The 25516-nt window shown below is 36.7% G+C and overlaps 2 protein-coding genes across 2 annotated transcripts in view; one reads left to right on the forward strand and one right to left on the reverse strand.

Annotated features, from left to right (window-relative positions):
• Window positions 1-25516, forward strand: part of RB1 (RB transcriptional corepressor 1) — a 186319-nt gene that overhangs the window by 102546 nt on the left and 58257 nt on the right. The gene's annotated exons all lie outside the window — the stretch shown is intronic.
• Window positions 19691-21859, reverse strand: LPAR6 (lysophosphatidic acid receptor 6). The gene has a single exon (XM_003270073.4). The coding sequence runs from the start codon at window positions 21065-21067 to the stop codon at window positions 20033-20035; it is 1035 nt and encodes a 344-aa protein (XP_003270121.1). The 5' UTR covers window positions 21068-21859; the 3' UTR covers window positions 19691-20032.

Raw genomic sequence — 25516 nt, forward strand, 5'->3', positions numbered from 1 at the left:
CCTGATCTCAGGTGACCCACCCACCTTGGCCTCCCAAAGTGCTGGGATTACAAGCATGAGCCACCACGCCTGGCCTTGTTCTTTTTTTGCTGTATCTTTTTCCTGCAGGTTTTTCTTTCTGTATTTGATGTTGAATACCTTCTAAAGCTATGACTTCAAGTTTATTAATTTTTTTCTTCTGAGGTATCTAATCTGCTATTAATCTCATTTATTGTATTTTTAGTCTTACTATATTTTTCATTTCTAGAAATTTGATTTGGGTCCTTTTTATATCTTCCATATCTACTTTTATTATGTTTATGCTTTTCTTTACCTTCTTGAACATATGGGATATAGGTATTATAACTTATTAAATGTCCCTGCCTACTAAGTCTAGTACCTATGTCTTTTTAGGTCTGTTTCTCTTGACTGATAGTTCTCTCTCTCTCTTTTTTTTTTTTTTTTTTTTTTTAAAGAATCGTATGTTTCTGCTTTTTTGTCTGCTTGGTGATTTTTTTGTTAGGTGCCAGATATTGTGAATTTTGCTTTAGTGGGTCCTGAATATTTTTGTATTCCTTTCACTATTTTGACCTGTGTTTTGGAACACAATTAAATTATCTGGAAATAATTTGACTTTTTTAAGGCTTCATTTTTTTTTTTTTTTTTTTTTTTGAGACGGAGTCTGGCTCTGTCACCCAGGCTGGAGTGCAGTGGCGCAATCTCGGCTCACTGCAAGCTCCGCCTCCCGGGTTCACGCCATTCTCCTGCCTCAGCCTCTCCGAGTAGCTGGGACTACAGGCGCCCGCCACCACGCCCGGCTAATTTTTTGTATTTTTAGTAGAGACGGGGTTTCACCGTGGTCTTGATCTCCTGACCTTGTGATCCGCCCGCCTCGGCCTCCCAAAGTGCTGGGATTACAAGCGTGAGCCACGGCTTCATTTATTTATTTATCTGGTTTTCGTTTTTGGACACAGTCAGAGCAGTCTTTAATCAATAGCTGATTTTCCTTCACTATCCAGGCATTGCTCTTCTGAGTACTTTACTGAATGTCCCATATATGACAAGGTTTTTCCACTCTGGCTAGTGGAAAGCAGAACTCTTCCTGACCCTGTGTCAGCTCCTGGAAGGATTCTACTCCTTCCCATGGTTCTTCCCTGGTTTTGAGTAGTATCCTCACATCCATGCACTGATCAGTACTCAGCTAAAGACTCAAGCTTTCTTCTCTCTAGTATTCTGTCCTGCTAATTTTAGTTTGCCTTGGCATCTCCCATTTCTTAACTCTGTTTCTTCAACTGGGGGACCACTGGGCTGCATTCCAGTTTCTCATCTCTGGACTGTGGACCATAAACTGTCCCAAGGCAGTAAGCTGTGGCAATAGTGAGGCTCACTATTTGTTTTCCTTCTCCCAGGGTTTGCTGTTCTGTATTGCCTGTTGTTTATTGTGTAAAAAGTATTCTTTTATTTATGTTGTTCAATTTTGTGGTTGTTTAAACGAATCTGGTCCCTGTTTCTTCATCAGAGCTGGCAGGGTTACTAAATATAAGGCTTAGTGATTGATGAACTATTTATAAATATGAAATATGTATACTTACAGAATATTTAGGGTATCATTTCCGCTTCCTTGTGTTAAATGCATCAGGTCTTCTGACTGATGCATTATACTGTTTCAGAGGGGTGCTTACTATATGGAGAACATAGAAGTACTAGTTATTAACTATTTTCTTGTATTAAATTTTGGTAAGTCACATAAACATTGAGTCTCCTTTAAATGTGTCAAATGTAGCTGACTTACTAATTGGATTCTGTCATACTCTTTTTCTGTGGTCACCAAATATTAGCAAATTTCTTCATTCAGTTACACAAGTACTTGGCCAACATACTTTTACATAAGAAAATATTTAGGATGGGCTGGCAAGATAGCCAAATAGGAACAGCTCCAGTCTGCAGCTGCCAGCCAGATCAACCCAGAAGGCAGGTGACTTCTCCATTTCCAACTGAGGTACCCAGCTCATCTCGTTGGGACTGGTTAGACAGATCTTGCAGCCTACAGAGGGCAAGCTAAGCAGGATGGGGCATCACCTTACCCGGGAAGCACAAGGGGTTGGGGAACTCCCTCCCCCACCCAAGGGAAGCTGTGACAGACTGTGTCGTGAGGAACATTGCATTCCGGCCCAAATACTATGCTTTTCCCATAGTCTTCGCAACCCACAGACCAGGAGATTCCCTCGGGTGCCTACACCACCAGGGCCCTGGGTTTCAAGCACAAAACTGGGTGGCTGTTTGGGCAGACACCAAGCTAGCTGTAGGAGTTTTCTTTCATACTCCAGTGGTGCCTGGAACGACAGTGAGACAGAACCATTCAATCCCCTGGAAAGGGGGCTGAAGCCAGGGAGCCAAGTGGTCTACCTCAGTGGATCCCACCCCCATGGAGCCAAGCAAGCTAAGATCCACTGGCTTGAAATTCTCGCTGCCATCACAGCACTATGAGGTTGACCTGGGATGCTAGATCTAGGTAGGGGGAGGGGCATCCCCCATTATTGAGGCTTGAGTTTTCCCCTCACAGTGTAAACAAAGCCACCAGGAAGTTCGAACTGGGCAGAGCCTACTGCAGCTCCCTAAAGCCACTGTAGCCAGACTGCCTTTCTAGATTCCTCCTCTCTGGGCAGGGCATCTCTGAAAGAAAGGCAGCAGCCCCAGTCAGGGGCCTATAGATAAAACTCCCATCTCCCTGGGACAGAGCACCTGGGGGAAGGGGCAGCTGTGGGCACATCTTCAGCAGACTTAAATGTTCCTGCCTGCTGGCTCTGAAGAGAGCAGCAGATCTCCCAGCACAGTGCTCAAGCTCTGCTAAGGGACAGACTGTCTCCTCAAGTGGGTCCCTGACCCCCGTGCCTCCTGACTGGGAAACACCTCTGGCAGGAATCAACAGACACCTCATACAGGAGAGCTCCAGCTGCCATCTGGTGGATGCCCCTCTGGGATGAAGCTTCCAGAGGAAGGAACAGGCAGCAATCTTTGCTCTTCTGCAACCTCTGCTGGTGATATCCAGGCAAACAGGGTCTGGAGTGGACCTCCAGCAAACTCCAGCACACCTGCAGCAGAGGGGCCTGACTGTTAGAAGGAGGACTAACAAACAGAAATGAATAGCATCAACATCAACAAAAAGGACGTCCACACAGAAACCCCATTTGAAAGTCACCAACATCAAAGACCAAAGGTAGATAAATCCATGAAGATGAGGAAAAACCAGCACAAAAAGGCTGAAAATTCCAAAAACCAGAGCACCTTTTCTCTTCCAAAGAATGACAACTCCTCCCCAGCAAGGGGAGTTTGACGAATTGACAGAAGTAGGCTTCAGAAGGTGTGTAATAACAAACTCCTCCTAGCTAAAGGAGCATGTTCTAACCCAATGCAAGGAAGCTAAGAACTTTGAAAAAAGGGTAGAGGAATTGCTAACTAGAATAACTAGTTTAGAGAAGAACATAAATGACCTGATGGAACTGAAAAAACACAGCATGAGGACTTTGTGAAGCATACACAAGTACCAATAGCTGAATCGATCAAGCAGAAAAAAAGGATATCAGAGATTGAAGATCAACTTAATGAAATAAAGTGTGACGACAAGATTAGAGAAAAAAGAATGAAAAGGAACGAACAAAGCCTCCAAGAAATAGGGGACTATGTGAAAAGACCAAACCTATGTTTGATTGGTGTACCTGTAAGTGACAGGGAGAGTGGAACCAAGTTAGAAAACACTCTACAGGATATTATCCAGGAGAACATCCCCAACCCAACAAAACAGGCCAACATTCAAATTCAGGAAATACAGAGAACACCACAAAGATACTCCTCGAGAAGAGCAACCCCAGGACATATAATCGTCAGATTCATCAAGGTTGAAATGAAGGAAAAAATATTAAGAGCAGCCACTGCTCAAGGAAATAAGAGAGGACACAAACAAATGGCAAAACATTCCATGCTCATGGATAGGAAGAATTATAGCATGAAAATGGCCATACTGCCCACAGTGATTTATAGATTCAATGCTATCCCCATCAAGCTACCTTTGGCTTTCTTCACAGAATTGGAAAAAACTACTTTAAATTTTATATGGAACCTAAAAAAAGCCCATATAGCCAAGACAATCCTAAGCAAAAAGAACAAAGCTGGAGGCATCACGCTACCTGACTTCAAACTATACTACAAGGCCACAATAATGTAAACAGCATGGTACTGGTGCCAAAACAGATAAATAAACCAACGGAACAGAACAGAGACCTCAGAAATAATGCCACACATCTACAACCATCTGATCTTTGACAAACCTGACAAAAACAAGCAATGGGGAAAGGATTCCCTATTTAATAAATTATATTGGGAAAACTGGCTAGCCATATGCAGAAAACTGAAACTGGACCCCTTCCTTACACCATATACAAAAATTAACTCAAAATGGATTAAAGACTTAAACATAAGACCTAAAACCATAAAAACCCTAGAAGAAAACCTAGGCAATACCATTCAGGACATAGGCATGGGCAAAGACTTCATGACTAAAACACCAAAAGCAATGGCAACAAAAGCCAAAATTGACAAATGGGATCTAATTAAACTAAAGAGCTTCTGCACAGAAAAAGAAACTATCTTCAGAGTGAACAGGCAACCTACAGAATGGGAGAAAATTTTTGCAATCTATCCATCTGACAAAGGGCTAAAGTCTAGAATCTACAAGGAACTTAAATTTACAGGAAAACAAACAACCCTATCAAAAAGTGGGTGAAGGATATGAACAGACACTTCTCAAAAGAAGATATTTATGTGGCCAACAAACATATGAAAAAAAGCTCATCATCACTGGTCATTAGAGAAATGCAAATCAAAACCATAGTGAGATACCATCTCATGCCAGTTAGAATGGTGATCATTAAAAAGTCAGGAAACAACAGATGCTGGAGAGGCTATGGAGTAATAGGAACAGTTTTACACTGTTGATGGCAGTGTAAATTAGTTCAACCATTGTGGAAGACAGTGTGGCGATTCCTCAAGGATCTAGAGCCAGAAATAACATTTGACCTAGTAATCCCATTACTGAGTATATACTCAAAGGATTATAAATCATTCTACTAAAAAGAACATGCACACATATGTTTATTGCAGCACTATTCACAATAGCAAAGACTTGAAACCAACCCAAATGCCCATCAGTGGTAGACTGGATAAAGAAAATGTGGCACATATACACCATGGAACACTATGCAGCCATAAAAAGGATGAGTTCATGTCCTTTGCAGGGACATGGATGAAGCTGGAAACCATCATTCTCAGCAAACTAACACAGGAAGAGAAAACCAAACAACACGTTTTCCTCATAAGTTAAAACTGAACAGTGAGAACACATGGACACATGGAGGGGAACATCACACACCAGGGCCTGTCAGGGGGTGCGGGTCTAAGGGAGGGATAGCATTAGGAGAAATACCTAATGTAGATGATGAGTTGATGGGTGTAGCAAACCACCATGGCACGCGTATACCTATGTAGCAAACCTGCACGTTCTGCACATGTATCCTAGAACTTAAAGTATAATAAAAAAAAAGAGAAAATATTTAAAATATATCTTTCAAATTATTTTTTCAAATTTAAATCGAGGGTCATTTTATGTGTGAGTACAATTTGTAATGAATAGCCCACAGTTTTAGAGTCCTGATTTATTGACAAACTTATAAATAAAATTTTAAGCTTTTTTGGTATTCTTTTGAAATGTCAAAATGATGGGAAGCAAACACAAAAGGGAGAACAGTCTGTGGCTCTCAAAAAACCAAAAAGGATATCTGTTGTATGTTTGTATGGTGGGTCATTAACCTTTGGTGCACTTTGCAGAAGTATTTTAAGTATTTACCATTAGACATTATTTGTTTTAAGTTATATTTTGCTGAGAGCTACAACTCAGGAAGGCAAGTGAATTGTAAGATAGTGATTAAGCCACACTTAACACTTTTTAAAAGCATGGATCAGGACAATGAAGCAGTATGATGCCATGTATACTTTTACACAACAGCCATGCTAATATAATGATAAAGTAATTATGCTATATTTTTAAAAGCTTCTCATGAATTACCTAAAATAACCATGTATTTTCTTTGCGAGAAAGAGGAAACATTTTAATTTAAAAAAATTCAATTCTGAAAACATAGATAAAGCTTTAACCTTTCTCACTCTGACCCAATGTATTCCTAATATAGCTTTGCCCTTGACTTCCATAGCTAAATACTAGTTTCTCAAATGATTTAGGAGACTTGACTTCATTATTCAAAACTGAAATGATTTAGCTTGTTCTAAATGCAACTTTGCTTCCCACTATGTCTATTTTTTCCATTACTTTTCAAATCATCTGTGCTTAAATACTGAGCATTTTCTCCTTTTCTTTCTCAATAGTTTGATAGAGTCTTGTAATTTTTTTAAAGCTGTCTCTCATATTTATTTTATTATTTTAATATACTTCATTACACTTCCCTAGAACAGATCATCAGCTCTCTTCAAGTAATTTGTCTAAGGTCACCCAGTTGGCATTTGAACTCATATTGGTTTGATTCCAGATTCCATACTGGTTTCTAGTAAAGGTCTCTGTCACTGTACTATATTATTTCTGTGGAATCATTCATGCTGTTTTTATTACCTCTATAATATATAGTCAGGCATGTGGGACAGTATAAAGGGAGCAATATAAATAGTAAGTTAATTTTATTCTAAGTGAAAGCATAATATGTATGTGTATTTTTTATCCTGAGTAAGAAGGGAAGTGTTTTGCCTAGGAGCTAGTAAGTAACAAGAAAGGGAAAAGTAACATTTGTTGACTAGCTCCTTTGTGCAGTGCACTGTGACTATTGGTCTGATTTATTCCTCAGGAAGAAGGATTAAAAGAAGACTTTACAAAAATGAGCAAACTATATTATAAAAGTAAATGCTAATATGCATATATGTTTCATTCATGCACCTCCTAGAAATGAGACTTTACTATAAGTGTTTTCAGAATCCACAATAATTTAGGTTGAAATTAGGTATTTGGATGAACTTTCAAGGGAAGGGGTGAGTATGAGGTGAAATGGACATCTAGATTGTTTTCGTAGACTGAAACATTAGACCTGAGGTTTTTGTTGTTGTTTTACTCTTTCTCTGTTTTTAGTAAAAGATTCCAGGTATGCCTAAAGTCATCTTCTATACGAATGAAAAAATGTAACGACAAAGAAGGGAAAATAAAAGAAGGCAATATCTTAGGAATAAATATTTTATAGTGACATTATTTTTCTGCTGGTGAACTAATAATCTACAAAAATTTTAAGATAGATAAGCAGAAAGAATACAAACAAAAAAAGGATAGTAATTTAACTCATATGAATAATCATCCACTGAAATGTAGCAAGGATATGCTACATATGAAATGTAATTAGATGATTGCTTAAAGATCTAGGAATATAAGCTCAATGTAATAAAATAACTCTATTCTTCATCATTGTAAAGGATTAATAAGGCATTAAATGGGTTTTCATGTGGGTCCTCATATGTTAAAAAGGACAACAATAAGAAAATCGAAAGAAACTGAGATAACTTATAAATCAATGCAGGTATTCTGTGTTAAATGCTTATGTAAGCCTGAGTTCTTCATCCAGATCTGTTTATGATTTTAAACATAAAATCATTTTCATTTCTAAACCTGTGCTCAAGTAACTTATAGTACCTGAGTCCTATGTCTGATCCCTAAGTCTATTCTTTTATCTATGTATCTATCCCCTTCTTTAATTTTAAAACACTCTGACACATGAAAAAATGCCAGTTTACTGTAGAGAAATATTCATAACTTGTCTATTCATGTCACTCCTCCCCACCACACCATCCATATCATACACATTACCCATTCTCTTTGTTCATTAATTGGCAAAAGGGACTAAGAAATTCAAGGATGTCCAAAAATAAAAAACAAACAAAAATCTAACAACTCAGGAATGTCCTGTAGGTAGCTCATAGAAACTTAGTTTAGGAAGTAGTACTCATCACTTGCTTACTTCTTTGGAAGTTTGTTTGGTAATTTATATAGACCAGCATCAAAATAACTCTCATTTATATGTGTGACATTTCAATGTAGAAGTAATAATAGGTAATGTTTTTGCATATGTCCTATTATAGGTACTGTTAAAAGTGCTTCAGTGTATTAACTCATAACTTCTCACAACTCTATGAAATAGATTCTCTCATCACTGTTTCACAGATGGAGAAACTTTCCCTTGTCCACAAAACTGGTTGGTGACAAAGCCAGAATTTTAACTCAGGCTATCTGGTTCCAGAGACTATACTTTTAGCCTCTATGTTGCCTCTTAGTGTATATTAGTTTACTGTTTGGTATGTGCATTGTCATGATTAGTTTATTTGCTCATGTTTTATCTGTGTTTGTATTTTTGTGTTTGTGAGTGTTACTATGCTATGGCAAAAAGGGCCTGGACTTTGAATTAGCGGATCTTACTTAATATTCACAGAAGCCTGGAAGTGTAAACATTGCTATCCCTATTTTACAGATAAAGAGACCTGAGGTCCAGAGATGTCATGTAACTTGCTTTGGTGTGGTTCTGAGCAAATTATGTCTCTGTATCTCAGGTTTCCTTGTATGTAAAATAGGGATAACTTTCAGAGTTGTTATGAGGAATAAATGAGCATTTATGAGAATAGTAATTAGAAACGTAACAATTAATTGTTAGTACCCTTCATTCCTTTTCCTCTACTATACAGTGATTTCATAAGAACAGAGAACCGAGGATACAGTTACACAGTATTAACCTGTTTATCTTGGCTTACTCTAAGTACAGAGAATTTTTCTCTTCTCTTGAGGCACCCCTCCTCCCCCATCGCCTTCTCAAAATGGAAAAAGTTCAGGGGGAAAAGGCATCATGGGACTCCAGCATTGTTAAGTATGGGCAGTGTTCACTGTTATATTACAGTTGGAATTTGTTATATTGCTTTAGTTATGAATCATGTCAGTAATTACCCTGAGGGTGGTGTTAGTTCACTATTCAAGTACAAACAAGAAGGGAAGTAGCAATGGTAGAAGAATAGCTAGGACATATTCTCTGTACTTAACCTGTGGGGTAGAAGCACATATACTCTTATTCAGAGAATTTTATAAAGAGTCATGATGTTTGATAATTACTTGAATTAGTTTTAGAATTTTCAGTTTGTAAACTTACAGTCATAGCTTAACTGGAATTGTGAGGAAGGGCTCTAGAATTCTGGATATGCAAGAAACAAAGAAGAGAAATAGGAGAAATCGATCCTAATTAGTGTGGCTTCTGAATTTCTGCAGCAAAATAAAAGGCGGTTATTAATTATTGAGTTTACTAAAATTTTAGAACTACTCTAAGGCAATTGTTCTTCAGTCATCTAAGCTTACTTTAATTATAAAATAGAACAACCTTTTGGCATTTCATTTTTCCAAATATTTATAGCATGTTTTAAAAACTCTGAACTGTCACGACCCAGTCTGTTTCAACATACACATTTGTGGTCCTTGGTGTTGTTACTAATTTACTTAATTGGTTCTTCATATTTTCAGCTTTTCTCAGAAATGGCCAAATATCAAAGGTATTTTTGGTGTCTTCCTGTAAGTCCTAGATTTAGAACATGATAAGGAAATGTAGACTAGGAAACAGCTGGATTTGTTTCTTAGCCTTTTCAAAAAAGACTTTTCTTACTTTGCTAAGTTTCAGTGTTTCTAATCTCCACTAAAGATAACAACAAATTTATCTTTAAGATTTTGATTATATTCATTAAGAATTCTTCAAAGACTAACATAAATCTGTCTTGCTATCTTTTAAGTCTGGTCATTTTATCATTATGCCCTTTCCTTATTTTAAGATAATTTAATTGTCTAAAAGTTTTTAAATTTACATATTAAGTAATGATAGTTTTTATATTAGGTTTTATCATTTAGTTTTTTTTCTTTTAAACATTAAGATGAAAAAGGTGGAGAAGTGAAATTACTTGTCTTTTACATGAGTCATAAACAAAAATGAACATAGGATACCCTAATCCAATACTGAACTTACTATCTGTTCTTGAAAATATAATTTTTTTGCATTATCTTTTTCATAGGAATATTGGGCACCTTTAATAGTATACACTTTTAGATTGGCATCTGATTTAGTTGAACCCACATTTTTTTTTTTTTGATTAGAATATAGTTTCATTTAAATTGATTCTTGTCTTTTTTTTTTTTTTCTTATACTTTAGGTTTTAGGGTACATGTGCACTATGTGCAGGTTTGTTACATATGTATCCATGGAACCCACATATTTTAACGGAGTCTTCTGAAAATAAACTTTTGCACATTTCAGTTCCAGTGAAGAACAAATGGCCTGGGGAAGGGATGGAGAGTGGTAAAGAAATCCCTTGTAGAAAACCTTTTTTGGCCTGGTGCTGTGGCTCACGCTTGTAATCCCAGCACTTTGGGAGGCCGAGGCGGGCGGATCACGAGGTCAGGAGATCGAGACCACGGTGAAACCCCGTCTCTACTAAAAATACAAAAAAATTAGCCGGGCGTGGTGGCGGGCGCCTGTAGTACCAGCTACTCGGAGAGGCTGAGGCAGGAGAATGGCGTGAACCCGGGAGGCGGAGCTTGCAGTGAGCCGACATTGCGCCCCTGCACTCCAGCCTGGGCGACAGAGCGAGACTCCATCTCAAGAAAAAAAAAAAAAAAAAAAAAAAAACCTTTTTTTTTTTTTTTTTTAACGGACGAGTCTCACTCTGTTTTCCCAGGCTGGAGTGCAATGACACAATCATAGCTCACTGAAGCCTTGAACTCTTGGGCTCAAGTGATCCTCCCACCTCAGCCTCCCTAGTAGATGTGACTACAGGTGTGAGCCAACACACCCAGCTAATTTTTTTATTCTTTGTAGAGACGGGGTCTTGCTGTTGCCCAGGCTGGTCTCAAACTCCTAGACTCAAGTGATCCTATTGCTTTGGCTTCCCAAAGTGCTGGGATTAGTCATGAGCCACCACTCTTGGCCTACAGAAACTATTATGTGTGTCCTTTGCTTTTTCTTTAAATGCAGGTCCATTTTTCCCCTTGTTTTAGGTAGCTAAGATTATATTGAATCATGTGTGTTTCAATTCAGTCTTTTTCATCTCAGGAAGTCTTATGAGATCACAACATAAAGTATAGTAATTTTTGTCCAATAATTTTGGCCATTAGCAAAAATTACCTATATGACATATAAATCAAATGGTATAATTTTTTAGTGCTAAGTCTTAAGTAGTATTCATTTTTCTTTAAATAAACTGCTTCTGTTCATAAAGTACTATATATAAAACCTTTTTACCTTTTTTATATATAAAACCTATGTTTCATAGGTTTTCTGTCCTATTAAAATATGAGCTAACAATAATTGGTAAAATTAATTGGAAAATTATCAGTTTTAAAAGAAAATTAAATTGAAGGTTATGTTGTTAATAATTTAAAGATCTCCTGTGTTTTGATGTAAAAACACTTTATTTTTTAGCAGCAGTAAAAAAGCTTAAGTAGTAAGACTTTTTGTGTAACTTGGACTGTGCAATTGCTTTTAAAAATGAAACTATTTCTCATTTATAATGAGATAATGGAACTCAGCGTATCGGAATAGCAGACTGACCACACACTTCTACCTCCTTTCTCCCCGTAAACCCTACAGAAGTGACAAAAAAGACACATATCACAGGGGAGTGAAACCCAGCAGTACTCAGACTGTGAAGCAGAAAAACTGGAGGGAAGTGGAGGAGTTGATTCTTTTTTTTAGTATAAAAAATAAGAGTGTATTGTGGATACAATAAAGTAGAGAAAACCACAGCACACAACACCCCCAGGAAAGGGGACTGGTGGAAGTGGGAGTCTTAGAGAGCCCCCAAGCTCAAAGTAGCAGATACAGAGAGTGGGGCAATAATCAGGAAGGTTTTCTAAAGTGCTGTTTGGCAATGGTCCTCAAACTTGAACATGCATCAAAATTACCTGGAGGGCTTGTTAAAACACATATTACAGATTGCTGGGCCCAGTCACAAAGTTTCCAGTGTAGGGTCCAAGAATTTGTATTTCTGATATGTTTCCAGGTGATACTGATGCTGCTGGTCTGGGTACTACACTTTGTGAGCAACATTTTAAAATGCAAAACACCTGGACCAGTCCCCCATCTAAGGCCATGCCAGCCTATGAGAATAAAGAAAATGCACCTCTGTAGTCCCAGCTACTTGGGAGGCTAATGTGGGAGGATTGCTTGAGCCTGGGAAGTTGAGGCTGCAGTAAGCCATAACTGTGCTACTGCATTCCAGTCTGGGTGACAGAATGAGATACTGTCTCAAAGAAAAAAGAAAAAAAAAGCACCTTCCTCTTTACTAATGAATTATAAAAAGATGCCGTCTGGACACAGCAACCCTAAGCTTGGTATGCAGAGTTTAGGCTGAAGCCCCATGCTGTTGTGCAGTGCATAAACCATACAGATACAAGCCTGCGTCCACCTTCAAATTTTGTGTACACTTAACAGACACAGGGCTAAGGTTTCCTGATGGTGCCAAAGAGAAGCAGAACAGAAATTGTAGTAAACCCAGACTTCTGTAACAGACCTAAAGAAAAAGAAATAGGAAAGGCAATTCTTCCTAGGAGGAAAATACAACAAACTATTGTACTGGTAGGTTATGTAGTTCCTTACTTTGGTATTTTCAGGTACCTCAGTTCAATATTTATTCATTACCATAAGAAAGACCAGAGGAAATGGAGAGAAAATAATAAAAAAGAACAGAAAAAAAATTTCAAAACTAATGAAAACCAGGGGGCTTCAGATGGAAAGGGCCCATAGTGCCAAGCATGATGAATGAATGTGGACACTTTTTTTTTTTTTTTTTAAGACAGTCTTGCTCTGTCGCCCAGGCTGGAGTGCAATGGTGTGATCTCCGCTCACTGCAACCCCTGCCTCCTGGGTTCAAACGATTCTCCTGCCTCAGCCTCCTGAGTAGCTGGGATTCCAGGCTTGCGACAACATGCCCAGATAATTTTTGTATTTTTAGTAGAGACAGGTTTTCACCATGTTGGTTAGCTTGGTCTTAAACTTGGTCTTAAACTTGGTCTTAAACTCCTGACTTCGTGATCCACCTGCCTCGGCCTCCCAAAGTGCTGGAATTATAGGCGTGAGCTACCCCACCCAGCGAAAAATTCAGAATTCTAAAGATAATGAGAACATTATAGAAGCTTCCAGAGAGAAAAAGTAAGTTATTTTAGGGGAATGAGATCCAGATCAGCACAGAAGTTCTCACTAGGAATACTGGATATTTTATAACCTAAAATTTGTCATATATGACAGCAAAGTGAAATTTGGAAATGCAAGGACTCAGAATGTTTATCTCTTGACTGCTCTTTTGAAGTGAAATTACTAGGGAATATGCTTTAACAAAATGAAAAAAGAATCCACAAAAGGGAAATCATGAGACCTAATAAAAAAACTGTCACACCAGTGCAGAGAGAAAAATGCAAAAAATCCTAGGATGCAACAAGCCCAGAAAATGTTTGTTCCACGTGAGAAATCAGATAATTTCATAAAGAATACCTTCAACAACAAAATGGTTTCTTTTAGCAATTGTATAACCTCATCTAAATGGTGGGAATTTAACAAATACAGTTTAAAGTTGATAAATCAAGTAATAAGAGTAATAATGAATTTGTGTATTAACGAAAGAAAATTTGCCTTTTTTCCTCGGGCTTTTGAAGAATTTTAAGATTCATTCTAATTATTGAGACCAATTATGTGCCAGACCCTAAAATAAATGAAGTTCTAGGGTGTTTTTTCCCCATCCTTGTTGGCCCATAGTTTTGACTGCATATAACAGGAGATGGCATGCACAGCCCACAGACCATAAATGTTGTTGTAACACAGCCACTTTATTCATTTATATATTGTCTGTGGCTGCTTTTGCACTGCAGTAAAGAGTTGAGAAGTTGAAGCAAGAAAGTAGAGCCTGCAAACCTAAAATATTTACTATCGACTCCTTGAGAAGAAAGTTTGTCAATACCCGATATAAAACATTAACATGTTTCCCAAAGTCGTAACTATACAAAAAGGTATAATCTGAAAAATGTCATATTCTTTGATATTCCTTCTATCCCATTTCCAACCCCACCTTGTTTTTTGGTTTATCCTTCCTGTGTTTCTTTTTATAAAAATAAGCAGGTATACACGTTTTATTTTGCCTTTTTCTTATACAAAAGGTGGCATACTGTGTGTGCTCTTTTTTGCTTTTTTTCGTTTAACACTACCTTCTTGAAGTCATTCCATATCAGTTTATAGAGCTATTTCTCATTATTACAGCTGCATAGTACTGTATTCTGTATATATACTACAGTCTGTTCAACCAGTTTTCTATGATTGGACATCTAGGTAGTTTCCAGTATTTTGCAATTTCAACTATTACCACAATAAATAACTGTGTGTGTGTGTGTGTGCGCGTATGTATGTATGTATGTATGTGTGTGTTATGTGTGTGTATGTTCATATAATTGAAATTGTGTCTTGAGGATAAATACCCAGAAGTGAGAATATTGGGTCAAAGGGTTAATGTGTGTGTGTATGTGTGTGTTAGATATTGCCAAGTCCCATCCATAAGGTTTGTACTGTTTTTCATTCCCACCAGAAATGTATGAAGGTAGCAATTTCTCCATGATGGCTACTGTCCAAATTTTGCCAAATAATGACATTAAAATATTCTTCTCATCTATTATCACCATCATTTAAAAAAGAATTTCTCCCATTTTTATAAAGGAGAAAGGACAAATCAGAAAAAAAGGATAAGAAGAGCCCTTTAAATTGTATAAACATAGTTCTTATTGTGATTATTTTCCTTTTCTTGCTGAGGACAAATATATCTCTACCCTGTATCAGACGAACCTTTATTTGATCATGTCTCCCCTACCTTGAAATTCTTGAGGACTTTCCACAGCTTCTCAGCACTGAACGTGGTCTTAACATGGCATATAAGTACATGTAAGATGTCAGCCCTATTTCTCCAGCCACTTTGAATGTTTTAATTCTATCATTATCCAAGTTCTGTCCCACAGGGCCTTTGCCTGTGGTGCTTGCCTTGCCACCATTAAATAACTAGACAAGTAAAAACAAAGAAACTGGGTTCAGCCAGGTGCAGTGCCTGCACCTGTAGTCCCAGCTGCTTGAGAGGCTGAGGTGGGAAGATTGCTTGAGCCCAGGTATTCAAGTCCAGCCTGGGCAATACAGCAAGACCTCATCTTTCTATTAAAACAAACAAACACACAAACAGGTTCTTACCCTAACTCTATATTAATTTGTTATGTGACATTGTGTCTGTTATTTAGTCTTACAGTTCCTCAGTTTCCTCAGCCTAAGGTGTAGTTATATCAGATGACCATCAGACCCTTTCTGTTCTAAGTTGTGAATGTTCCAGAAGCCATTTTGATAGGACGATAATGGAACTTAGCACATTTACCCCATGGCTATTAACTGTAACTCTGCTGTAAGTATACAACACGTAATTGTTTCTTACAATTATTTATTTTTAAAAATCACTTGAAATCTATTATGAGTAAACCAAGTTTTGAGAAAACTGATTATTAAATTTTTGAATTATACCCCTTCTGGGGCTCTATCTTTTGAATTCTGTTTTTAACACTGCTTTTCCAATGAAAGAGGTAATTTTCTACCCTTTTAAGAGGTTATTGTAGTAAATCTTTTGGGGGCAGGAAGACAGGAAGGTAGGAGAGGCTTAACACTATCATTTTAAGGTAATAAAAAAGAGAGAGAAGTTTGCCTGGTGTTAATCTCCTATTCATTTATTATCTGATCTGTTGCCTTGTTTAATTGACATTCTTTGTACTCTTATAAAACTGACATCAAATAAAAATGATAAAGAGAGAAAATAGAAATTTGAGAATTAGAGATTTTAGGAGTTATGTACATGTTGATCTCTGGAAAATATTGCTAAATAAGTAATGTTGTTGATCATTAAATACTCTGGTCGGTTTAGATATTAATATGTTCTACATTCTTAAGTTTTTTCATTAGTCCTTTTTAATTTGTAATTTATTTCTTAGAAGCCATGTTATAAATGGGTAATTCAGTTTTCAGGAAAGCCCCAAAAAGCTTTTTAAAAAGTTTGTTTTTTGAGTCTTTAAGATTTCATCCCTGCCTAAGCACTGTTTATAAAATTGTTTCTACACAAAAATTTATTCACAACTAAGAAGATTTGTGACATCCAGAGTTGGACTGGCATTTAGGCATGAAAAAAGTTTAGGTGCTGGAAGGTAGTAATGCTTCTTCTTGGAAATAGTGACTTAATATATTGACAAAAGACAAAATACTTGGTTCATCAGGTGTCCAAAATTGTAGGACCAAAAAGCAATTGCTTCAGATTCTTGATACCTATGTACCATTCATGAACCAAATGTTTCTCAGATGGGAATATGAAGTTTGCTCCATTTTCTATTTTATATTTCTCAATTTAGTGACTAATTTCTTTAAATACCAATATCTATAATTAGGATTTGTATTTCCAATTTATTTTTCAGCATTTTGAATGTAGAATATTAAGGCTTGTTGATAGCTCCTTAAGTAGTGTCTTCAGTTTAATTTTCTGTGAATATATTATATATAATACATATATTTTTATGCTTTTTAAAATAAACTAGATACTTGATATTTTCTCAGAAAAGATGATTTCTAACTTCAGAAATTATTAGGATGCTGGAAAGCCATTTTTCCACACTCGAAAAATTTTCTCAGCTTACTGTGTTCCTTTGAAGGGAATTAATGTGGGAAGGAAGATTAGTCAAATCATTTACTGTTTTATGAAAATGTTAATAACAGTGGGCACAGTTTTTATAGGGGGGCTTAGTGCTATCATTTTCAGGTAATCAAAAGTAAAATCATCAGAGTTCTAATATTAATATAGGTTTTTCTGAATAAAGGGGGAAGGGAAGAGAAAACCCTCAGAATATATGACTTACCACAAAGTACAACACTAGCAAAGGAAAATAAATTTTGTTCTGGTACACTTTTTTTCCATAGTTCTAGATGAGAAAATCATGTTTGTTATCTGTTATGTATTGCTTTATGAAGAATCTTACAAAACTTTTGATTCGTTTATCTTCCTGTTGACAAGAGACACCAAAAAGTTTTTTAATGAACATAGTAATAACAACTATTTAATGACTGTTTTACTTGCATTTTAAAGTTATATTCATGCTTTGTGATCTTGCCTTAAGTTGAGATCTTTAAGCTGAGGAGAGTTCCGAGAAATCTCAAAGTTATAGAATTCTCCACCCCTTTCCCCCAGATCAGTAGACTGTTAGTTGCTTCTCAACTCAGTATGTTTAAGAAAGAGTGTATTTTTATTTACTGAAGTATAATATCAAATAAAGGAATTTCAGGTCAATGGAAGAAAACACATTTATATTATGTATATACTTCTCTTGGGATATAAAGGACCATGGTTAGTATCTTCACTAGTTTTGGGGGTTTTTTTTTAAGCATTTTTCTTTTCTTTTCTTGTTTTTTTTTTTTTTTTTTTTTTTTTTTTTTTTTTTTTTGAGACGGAGTCTCGCTCTGTCTCCCAGGCTGGAGTGCGGTGGTGCGATCTACAGGCACCCGCCACTACGCCCGGCTAATTTTTTGTATTTTTAGTAGAGACGGGGTTTCACCATGGTCTCGATCTCCTGACCTCGTGATCCGCCCGCCTCGGCCTCCCAAAGTGCTGGGATTACAAGCGTGAGCCACCGCGCCCGGCCTTTTCTTTTCGAGATAGGGTCTTGCTCTGTCGTCCATGCTGGAATACAGTGGTGTGATCATATCTCACTATAACTTGGAACTCCTGGGCTGAAGGCATTAAAGATGTATTTTGCTTTAGGTTTATCTAAAGGAAACCATGGATCCCTAAAGAAAACTCCCCACTGTTATTTTATTGAAAATGGGTTTACCTGTCTAGCAAATGATTGTGGTTTTTCTGAAATCATTACAGCTCAAACCCACAGAACAGCAAAAATCAAATTTATGTCTTAAAAGAGTTTTTGTCCAAGTTGTATGGAGGACTTGAAAGATAAAGACAGTAGAAATCAGATAGGAGGTATGCTGAATTTAATTACATGTCCTTTTTCTTAAATAGAAGGCATTCTTCTTTAGTTAACTTTGGAGAACTGCTTGATTTTTTTTTTTTTTTTTTTTTTTTTGAGATGGGGTCTTGCTCTGTCACCCGGCTGGAGTGCAGTGGTGAGATCTTGGCTCACTGCAACCTCCGACTCCTGGGTTCAAGCGATTCTCCTGCCTCAGCCTCCCGAGTAGCTGGGACTACAGGCGTGTGCTACCACGCCCAGCTAATTTTTGTATTTTTATTAGAGACGGGGTTTCACCATGTTGGCCAGGAGTGTCTTGATCTCTTGACCTTATGATCCACCTGCCTCGGCCACCCAAAGTGCTAGGATTACAGGTGTGAGCCACCGCGCCCGTCCTGAATTTTTTTAAAAAAGGAATATGTTGGATAATAAAGTTTTAGTGTACTTGGTACTTTTTTTCTAAAGTATACCTCAGAGCCAGACCCATTTTATGTTTAGTGAAATGAAAATATAGTTTTGTTTAGTTATTTGGCCTTGTAGTTTTGTTACTTTATAATGTAAGGAACTGTGTCCTTAATCATTTTGATGTACAATAACATCTTGCCTACTTGAAATAATGTGTTGAACTGTCCAATATTTGGCCTAAAATGGCCAGAAGAGTGAAGGAAAAGAAAATATTTGCAGTCATGCATCACATAACAGCATTTTGGTCAATGACTGCATAAACGATGGTGGTCTCATAAGATTATCATACTATATTTTTACTGTACCTTTTCTATGTTGAGATATATTTAGATACACAAGTACCATTATTTTACAGGTGCCTACAGTATTCTTTACAGTAGCATGCTGTATAGGTTTGTAGCCTAGAAGTAATAGGGTGTACTATATAAGCCTAGGTGTGTAATAGTGTATACCTTCTAGGGTTGTGTAAGTACACACTATGATGTTTGCACGACATAATTACCTAAGCAAGCATCATAAGCAACACGTGACTGTATATTACTTTCTAAATGCCAAGTACTATATTTCACTATCTCTGGTGTTTCTCTGACCTAACATACTTGAAACATAAGTTCTTGACTGTGATGTAAGTGCACCTTTAAAATGTACCTCTGTAGTATTTTATTTTTTTGCTAAGTAAAAACTTAGCAAAATGACATTTTATTTGTTTTCTCCCTCTCAATTTTTGTGGCATATATCATTTTGAAATTGGGTGCGTTATATACAGAAAATCAAAATAGTAACTTCAAAGCATACCATATAGATAGCATCTGCTTTCTACAAATTGCCTACACAGACCAAACTCCCAAAATGTTATCAGTGTGTTACTGCTCAAGATCTTCCAACAATGTTAATATGTCATCATTTCTACAGAAGACTACATTTTTAGTTTTATATATATATATATATATATATATATTTTAAAATATTCCCAAAACATTTATTTCAAATTACTCTTCTTTCTCATTTGTTAATCATAGTTTAAGAAATATGATTAGTAGTTTTAATTCAAAATAAAAATGGTATGTTGAATAAAATATTACATATTTAAACATATAAATTAGTATAAAATAATTTAGTAAATTAAATCATTTAATATAAAAAGGAATTCAAAGACATTACAGATTGTCACCACATAATTTAAATCAGTCACTTTTAGACACTAAATAACTTTAAGAGTTTTTTTAATGAAGGAACAAATCAAAATGGCTCAGAAAAATCAGATGGAGTGGATACACAAATAAAATACATGTTAATGCTTAACACATTGAATACAAATTTTCTTTACACTAAAGACTTTAAAATGTCCATATGTTAATTTCTTTTGGAGGTGGAAAAATAGTTTGTCCAAAAAGACACTTTTCACAGTTGAAGGAACTTGAAAGTTCTGTCCCAGTGAGTCCTAATGGTTTTATTTCAGGCAGCAGATTCATTGTCAAATATCTTACTTTTTAAAGTCTGTAGGTTATGCTGAATAAAATTCTCTGCACCATGAACTTCAGAGAATCTGAAGTCACTTCTCCTGACAGACCAGTTTTTCATTTTTATTGAATTCTGAATTGTGTCCGATGTAAAGTAGTAAACTATAGGGTCAAAACAACAGTTTGAAACAGCAATACAGAGAGTGATTGGGTACATTGTCCTTACTGCTGCCACTACTGAGCAATTAACAAATGTTTGTGTTCTCACAAGAGAATATAAAATAAGATTGATATTGTAAGGAACAAAACAGAAACAGAATATGATCAAATGTACAAAAATCATTTTTAAAACCTTAGTTTTGTTTATTTTGCTTCTACTTAATGTAACAGGTTTATTTAAAGTTTTTAGCACCATACTAGAACAAGTTACATTTAAAATTAGAGGAATAAAAAATCCCACTATTTCGATGAAAATTACAATCCTTGAGAGATATGTTTTCCATGTGGCTTCTGGAAAATTTTCAAAGCAGGCTTCTGAGGCATTGTTACCCTGAGAGTGGGTAGACTGAACAAAAACGGCGGGTGCACTTCCTCCGATCACAGTTAACCACACGCCAATGCAAACAATCTTTGCATTTCTTTTGGTTCTTAGAGTCTTTGACTTAAATGGGTAGACAATTGCCAGAAATCGATCTACACTAATACAGGTTAAGAACAGAATGCTTCCGTACATGTTGGTATAAAACAGCATCACAGAAATCTTACAAAGTAAATCTCCAAATGGCCAATTCCGTGTTGTGAAGTAAAAAATCCTGAAGGGTAAAGTAAAAACAAAAAGCAAGTCTGACATTGCCAAGTTAATCATGTAAGTTGTAGTTTCATTTCGGACTTTGAGGACGCAGATGAAAATGTATATGGCAACACAATTGGATATTAACCCAAGCACAAACACCATGCTGAACATGCACCCATACAAAGTGTACTTAAAGGAGTCATTATAGAAGCAGTGGGAGCTGTTAACGCTTACCATCGTAAAGGCACGTCCAATTTTCAGTTTGGAAGCACTTTCATCAGCTGCAGTCTCCTTTGGTATTCAGATTATAACCTCTATAACCTCCAATTTATTTGCAAATTATCTGGATCTTTGGATGGTTTTATAAATATTTCCTTTTCCTCAGAAATATCCAAAAGAAACATGAAATTTGTTGCTGTAAAATTTCCGCTGGGTTCTTCAACAGGAAAATATTTTCATTTGTTAGTCTTTAGAAAATCCATGAATTCCAAGGCTCAGTTAACTGATGAGCAACCTTTAAAAAACACAGTCAACGAGGCCAACCCATAGAATCATAAATTTAAAGAAAAGCTGTGATCTGTGACCAGAAGGAAACCACTTGTCTTCTAAATTTGTATTTCAGTAGTCAAGATGAATACTCCAAGGTTAATGTTTCTTCATGCCTCAGAATGTTAAGCTTAAGTTATCAATCGTATTTTCTTTTCAGTGCAGAGTTTCAGACTTAAACATTCCCAATTTGTCCCATTTTACTTCTTGCTTCTTTTAAATGAAGTTTTCCTTTTTTGTTTTCCTGCAGTGGATCCCAGATGGTGGGTAAGCAGAAGAGTCTTTTAAAGATTCCGAAATAAATTCCCAAGCTTGTTAGCTCTTGCTGAATTGAGGCCTTTTCCTCAGTTGCCAGCTGTATCTTGAGGTCGCTTTCTCTGAAGTGAAAAAGAAAGGCTTCCTAGATTTGTAATATGACATCACAGGAAGAAGAGGCTGGGTTTGGACAAAGAAACTTTCAGCCCAGTTTGTTTGCACTTCCTTTAATCTGATAATGTGTCTGCTGGGAATATACCTAGGAGGCTTGCAAATGGTCACTGGCTGGTCTGCTCATTAACTCTTTTTATGTGGAAATGCCTTCTGGGGTGCTGGCAACCTCTCAGAGTTGTTTTGATTTGTTTCAGTAGTAATAATTGAAAGAAAAAAATCACTATTAAGCCTGTTCTCTTATTCGATTCTCTTCGTGTTTGGGATATGACAGTTTAGAAAAGAAAATGTATATGGGTGTGTATTTATAAATTGAAATTTATACATTATAAATTGAAATGTATATGGGTGTGTATTTATAAACTGAAATCTTAACATAGCATTTCAAAGAACTGTTTAATGACTATGAAACAGAGGCCTTTAACCTTTAAGGTATACAAAGCATTTGACTCTTGGTTTCTGAAAAATCCTCAGTATTTAATTGTTATCATTATGAGTAGCTCTTATCCTGGGTCTCATTAGTTTTCGATAAGCAATTTTCTAACATTCTTTCCTCTTTCCTATGAAGCTGAATTAATATTTTAGAGCTGTTTAAATTTTTAAATTACTCATTTCTCCAAAGAACAAACTCAAGAATGTTTATCTTTGGTGTGGTGTTAATCTTGCTTTCTAAGCACAAAATGAAGCTGCATCTTTTTAAACAAAATTTTTTTAACCTTAAATTGATTGAAATAAGGTTTAGAGAATAAAAATCCTACTACTTGGCAAAATTTTAGGTTCATAGTCTTATCTTCCTTCTTCCTCCCAGCTCTTCCCTTAACCCATTAATATGACATTAACTATATATTGAAATATATTTCAGATTTTGTCTTCATCTAAAAGTTTCTATGAATGGTTTATATATTTATATTTAAAGTATACTCATATTTTGGGCCAGGCGCAGTGGCTCACGCCAGTAATCCCAGCACTTTGGAAGGCCGAGGCAGGTGGATCACCTGAGATCAGGAGTTCAAGAGCAGCTTGGCCAACATGGCAAAACCCCATCTCTACCAAAAATACAAAATTAGCCTAGGGCAATAGTGCGTGCCTGTAGTCCCAGCTACTCTGGAGGCTAAGGCAGGAGAATTGCTTGAACCCTGGAGGCAGATGTTGCAGTGAACCGAGATCAAGCCACTGCACTCCAGCCTGGGTGACAGCGAGACTATCTCAAAAAAAAAAAAAAAAAAAAAAAAAGTATACTTATATTTTAAAGACTCCAAAATCAGAAGAAGAAAGTGTGTGTAAGGTGAGGGTACTTAAATGTAGGTGTTATTTCCTCAAAGATTGAGGATATCACAACCTCTATAGCACATGTTTTTCTTATTTTAAATATTTTTTTTCAGAAAAGGCTAGATCTAGTTATGCCTTACTGTTATTATTTTTTTTAATTTGGTCTAGTTTAAGCTGAAACTCTTCCTCTTTGGTATTAAGTAATTTAAGAACAATTTTATTTTTTTCTCATAAATTACTTAGCTAGCTTAAAAATAACTTATTACAGTAACATGTTTTGTGTTGTTTTGCACCATTCTTTCACACTCAGCAATTTTTGTCATTTGTTGATGAACTATAATCTATTTCTACTGTCTGGACTAGAAAATTCATCTATTATCAAATGACAAAAAAAGATGAACATTATTTATAACCAGTACTTAAAATTTTGAAGGGCTGAATATCTTTATATCACATTTGGTATAGAAAAAAGGTATGTGTGTGTTCTTATTAGAAGGCTGGTAGAAGCTGAGTGAGCATTAATGAAAAAAGGAGTGGTTAATAAGCTTGTATTCTCATTGGAAAAAATTTTCTGTTAGTAGTTATGTCTTACTGTTTTTTTTTTTTTATTTGGTTCAGTATGTTTTAAAAAAACAAAATCTTAGTAATCTTCCTTCAAATTGATAGTCTCCTCTTTAGTCATCTTTAATTAATGAAATATATGCAGTTATATATGCTGATCTCATCCTACTTTTACTTTCATTTTGAATATGGCATTTTCTCATTCAAAGAATTAAAATGTATTATTTCTACTTGGAATATTCTACATATTGTCATTACTCACTTGACTTGTTATTCACTTAAATCATTCATCTATAGTTTTTCTTTTCTTTTCTTTTTCTTTTTCTTTCTTTCTTTTTTTTTTTTCTCACTCTGTCGCCCAGGCTGGAGTGCACTGGTGCGATCTTGCCTTACTGCAACCTCTGCCTCCCAGGTTCCAGCGATTTTCCCACCTCAGCCTCCCGAGTAGCTGGGATTATGGGCACCCACCACCACACCCAGCCAATTTTTGTATGTTTAGTAGAGATAGGGTTTCACCATGTGGCCAGGCTGGTCTTGAACTCCTGACCTCAAGTCATCCACTCGCTTCTGTCTCCCCAAGTGCTGGGATTCCATGTGTGAGCCACTGTGCCCAGCCTGTTCATCTATAGTTTTTTAATGTTTGAGTTACTGGGGCTTAAAAATGGATAGATCACTATTGGTTGAATTAGGCTTTTCATTATTATCAGTATCATAGTAAATATTTGTATAATTCTTAACACAATTCTTGGTTCTTTGTAGATGATTCTCACATGTTTGCTGATGAGTGAATCATAAACTTGAATTTTGTGCAAGTTGTTTCTACTGAGGAAGAGCGGTAGCAGAGGGATTGTTTCAACAGGAAGAAGATAATTGAATACTGCATTTTTTCCAGATATTACATTTGGCTTCTAATTAAGGAAGCAAAGGGGAATTTAGAAACTTTGAAAAATTCTTAGGTTATAATTGGAAAAATACAGAGTAACTACTTGCAAAGGGAGGTAATGAATCCATATAATCAATTATATTTAATAGATACTTTTGTATTTGATAAACTCAGGCAAACTGTTATTTTAATGTGAGATCTCTACACTTCTGGAACTTAACTCTGAGAATCAACTTATTTCTTATATGGATTTTTTGGGGGGAGCGAAAATTAAACAGAGCCAGATAGATGTTAAAATGGTGAACACAGGAACAGCTGGAGTCTGCAGCTCCCAGCAAAATCAATGCAGAAGGTGGGTGATTTCTCTATTTCCAACTGAGGTACCCAGCTCATCTCATTGAGACTGGTTAGACACGGGGTGCAGCCCATGGAAGGCAAGCCAAAGCAGGGTGGGGCATCGCCTTACCTGGGAAGCGCAAGGGGCCAGCGAACTTCCTCCCCTAGCCAAGGGAAGCCATGAGGGAATGTGCCATGATGAACGGTGCATTCCGGCCCAGACTCTATGCCTTTTCCGTGATCTTCACAACCCTCAGACCAGGCAATTCCCTCGGGTGCCTACACCACCCAGGCCCTGGGTTTCAAGCACAAAACTGGGCAGCCATTTGGGCAGACACAGAGCTAGCTGCAGGATGTTTTCTTTTTCATACTCTAGTGGCACCTGAAACACCAGCGAGAGAGAACTGTTAACTCCCCTGGAAAGGGGGCTGAAGCCAGGGAGCCAAGTGGTCTAGCTCAGTGGATCCCACCCCCACAGAGCCCAGCAAGCTAAGATCCACTGGCTTGAAACTCTCACTGCCAGCACAGGAGTCTGAAGTCACCTGGGATGCTGGAGCTTGGTGGGAGGAGGGGCATCTGCCATTACTGAGGCTTGAGTAGGTGGTTTTCCCCTCACAGTGTAAGCAAAGTCGCCAGGAAGTTTGAACTGGGTGGAGCCCACTGCA

The sequence above is a fragment of the Nomascus leucogenys genome, chromosome 5 (genome assembly GCF_006542625.1).
Source record: "Nomascus leucogenys isolate Asia chromosome 5, Asia_NLE_v1, whole genome shotgun sequence".
Lineage (NCBI taxonomy): Eukaryota > Metazoa > Chordata > Mammalia > Primates > Hylobatidae > Nomascus > Nomascus leucogenys.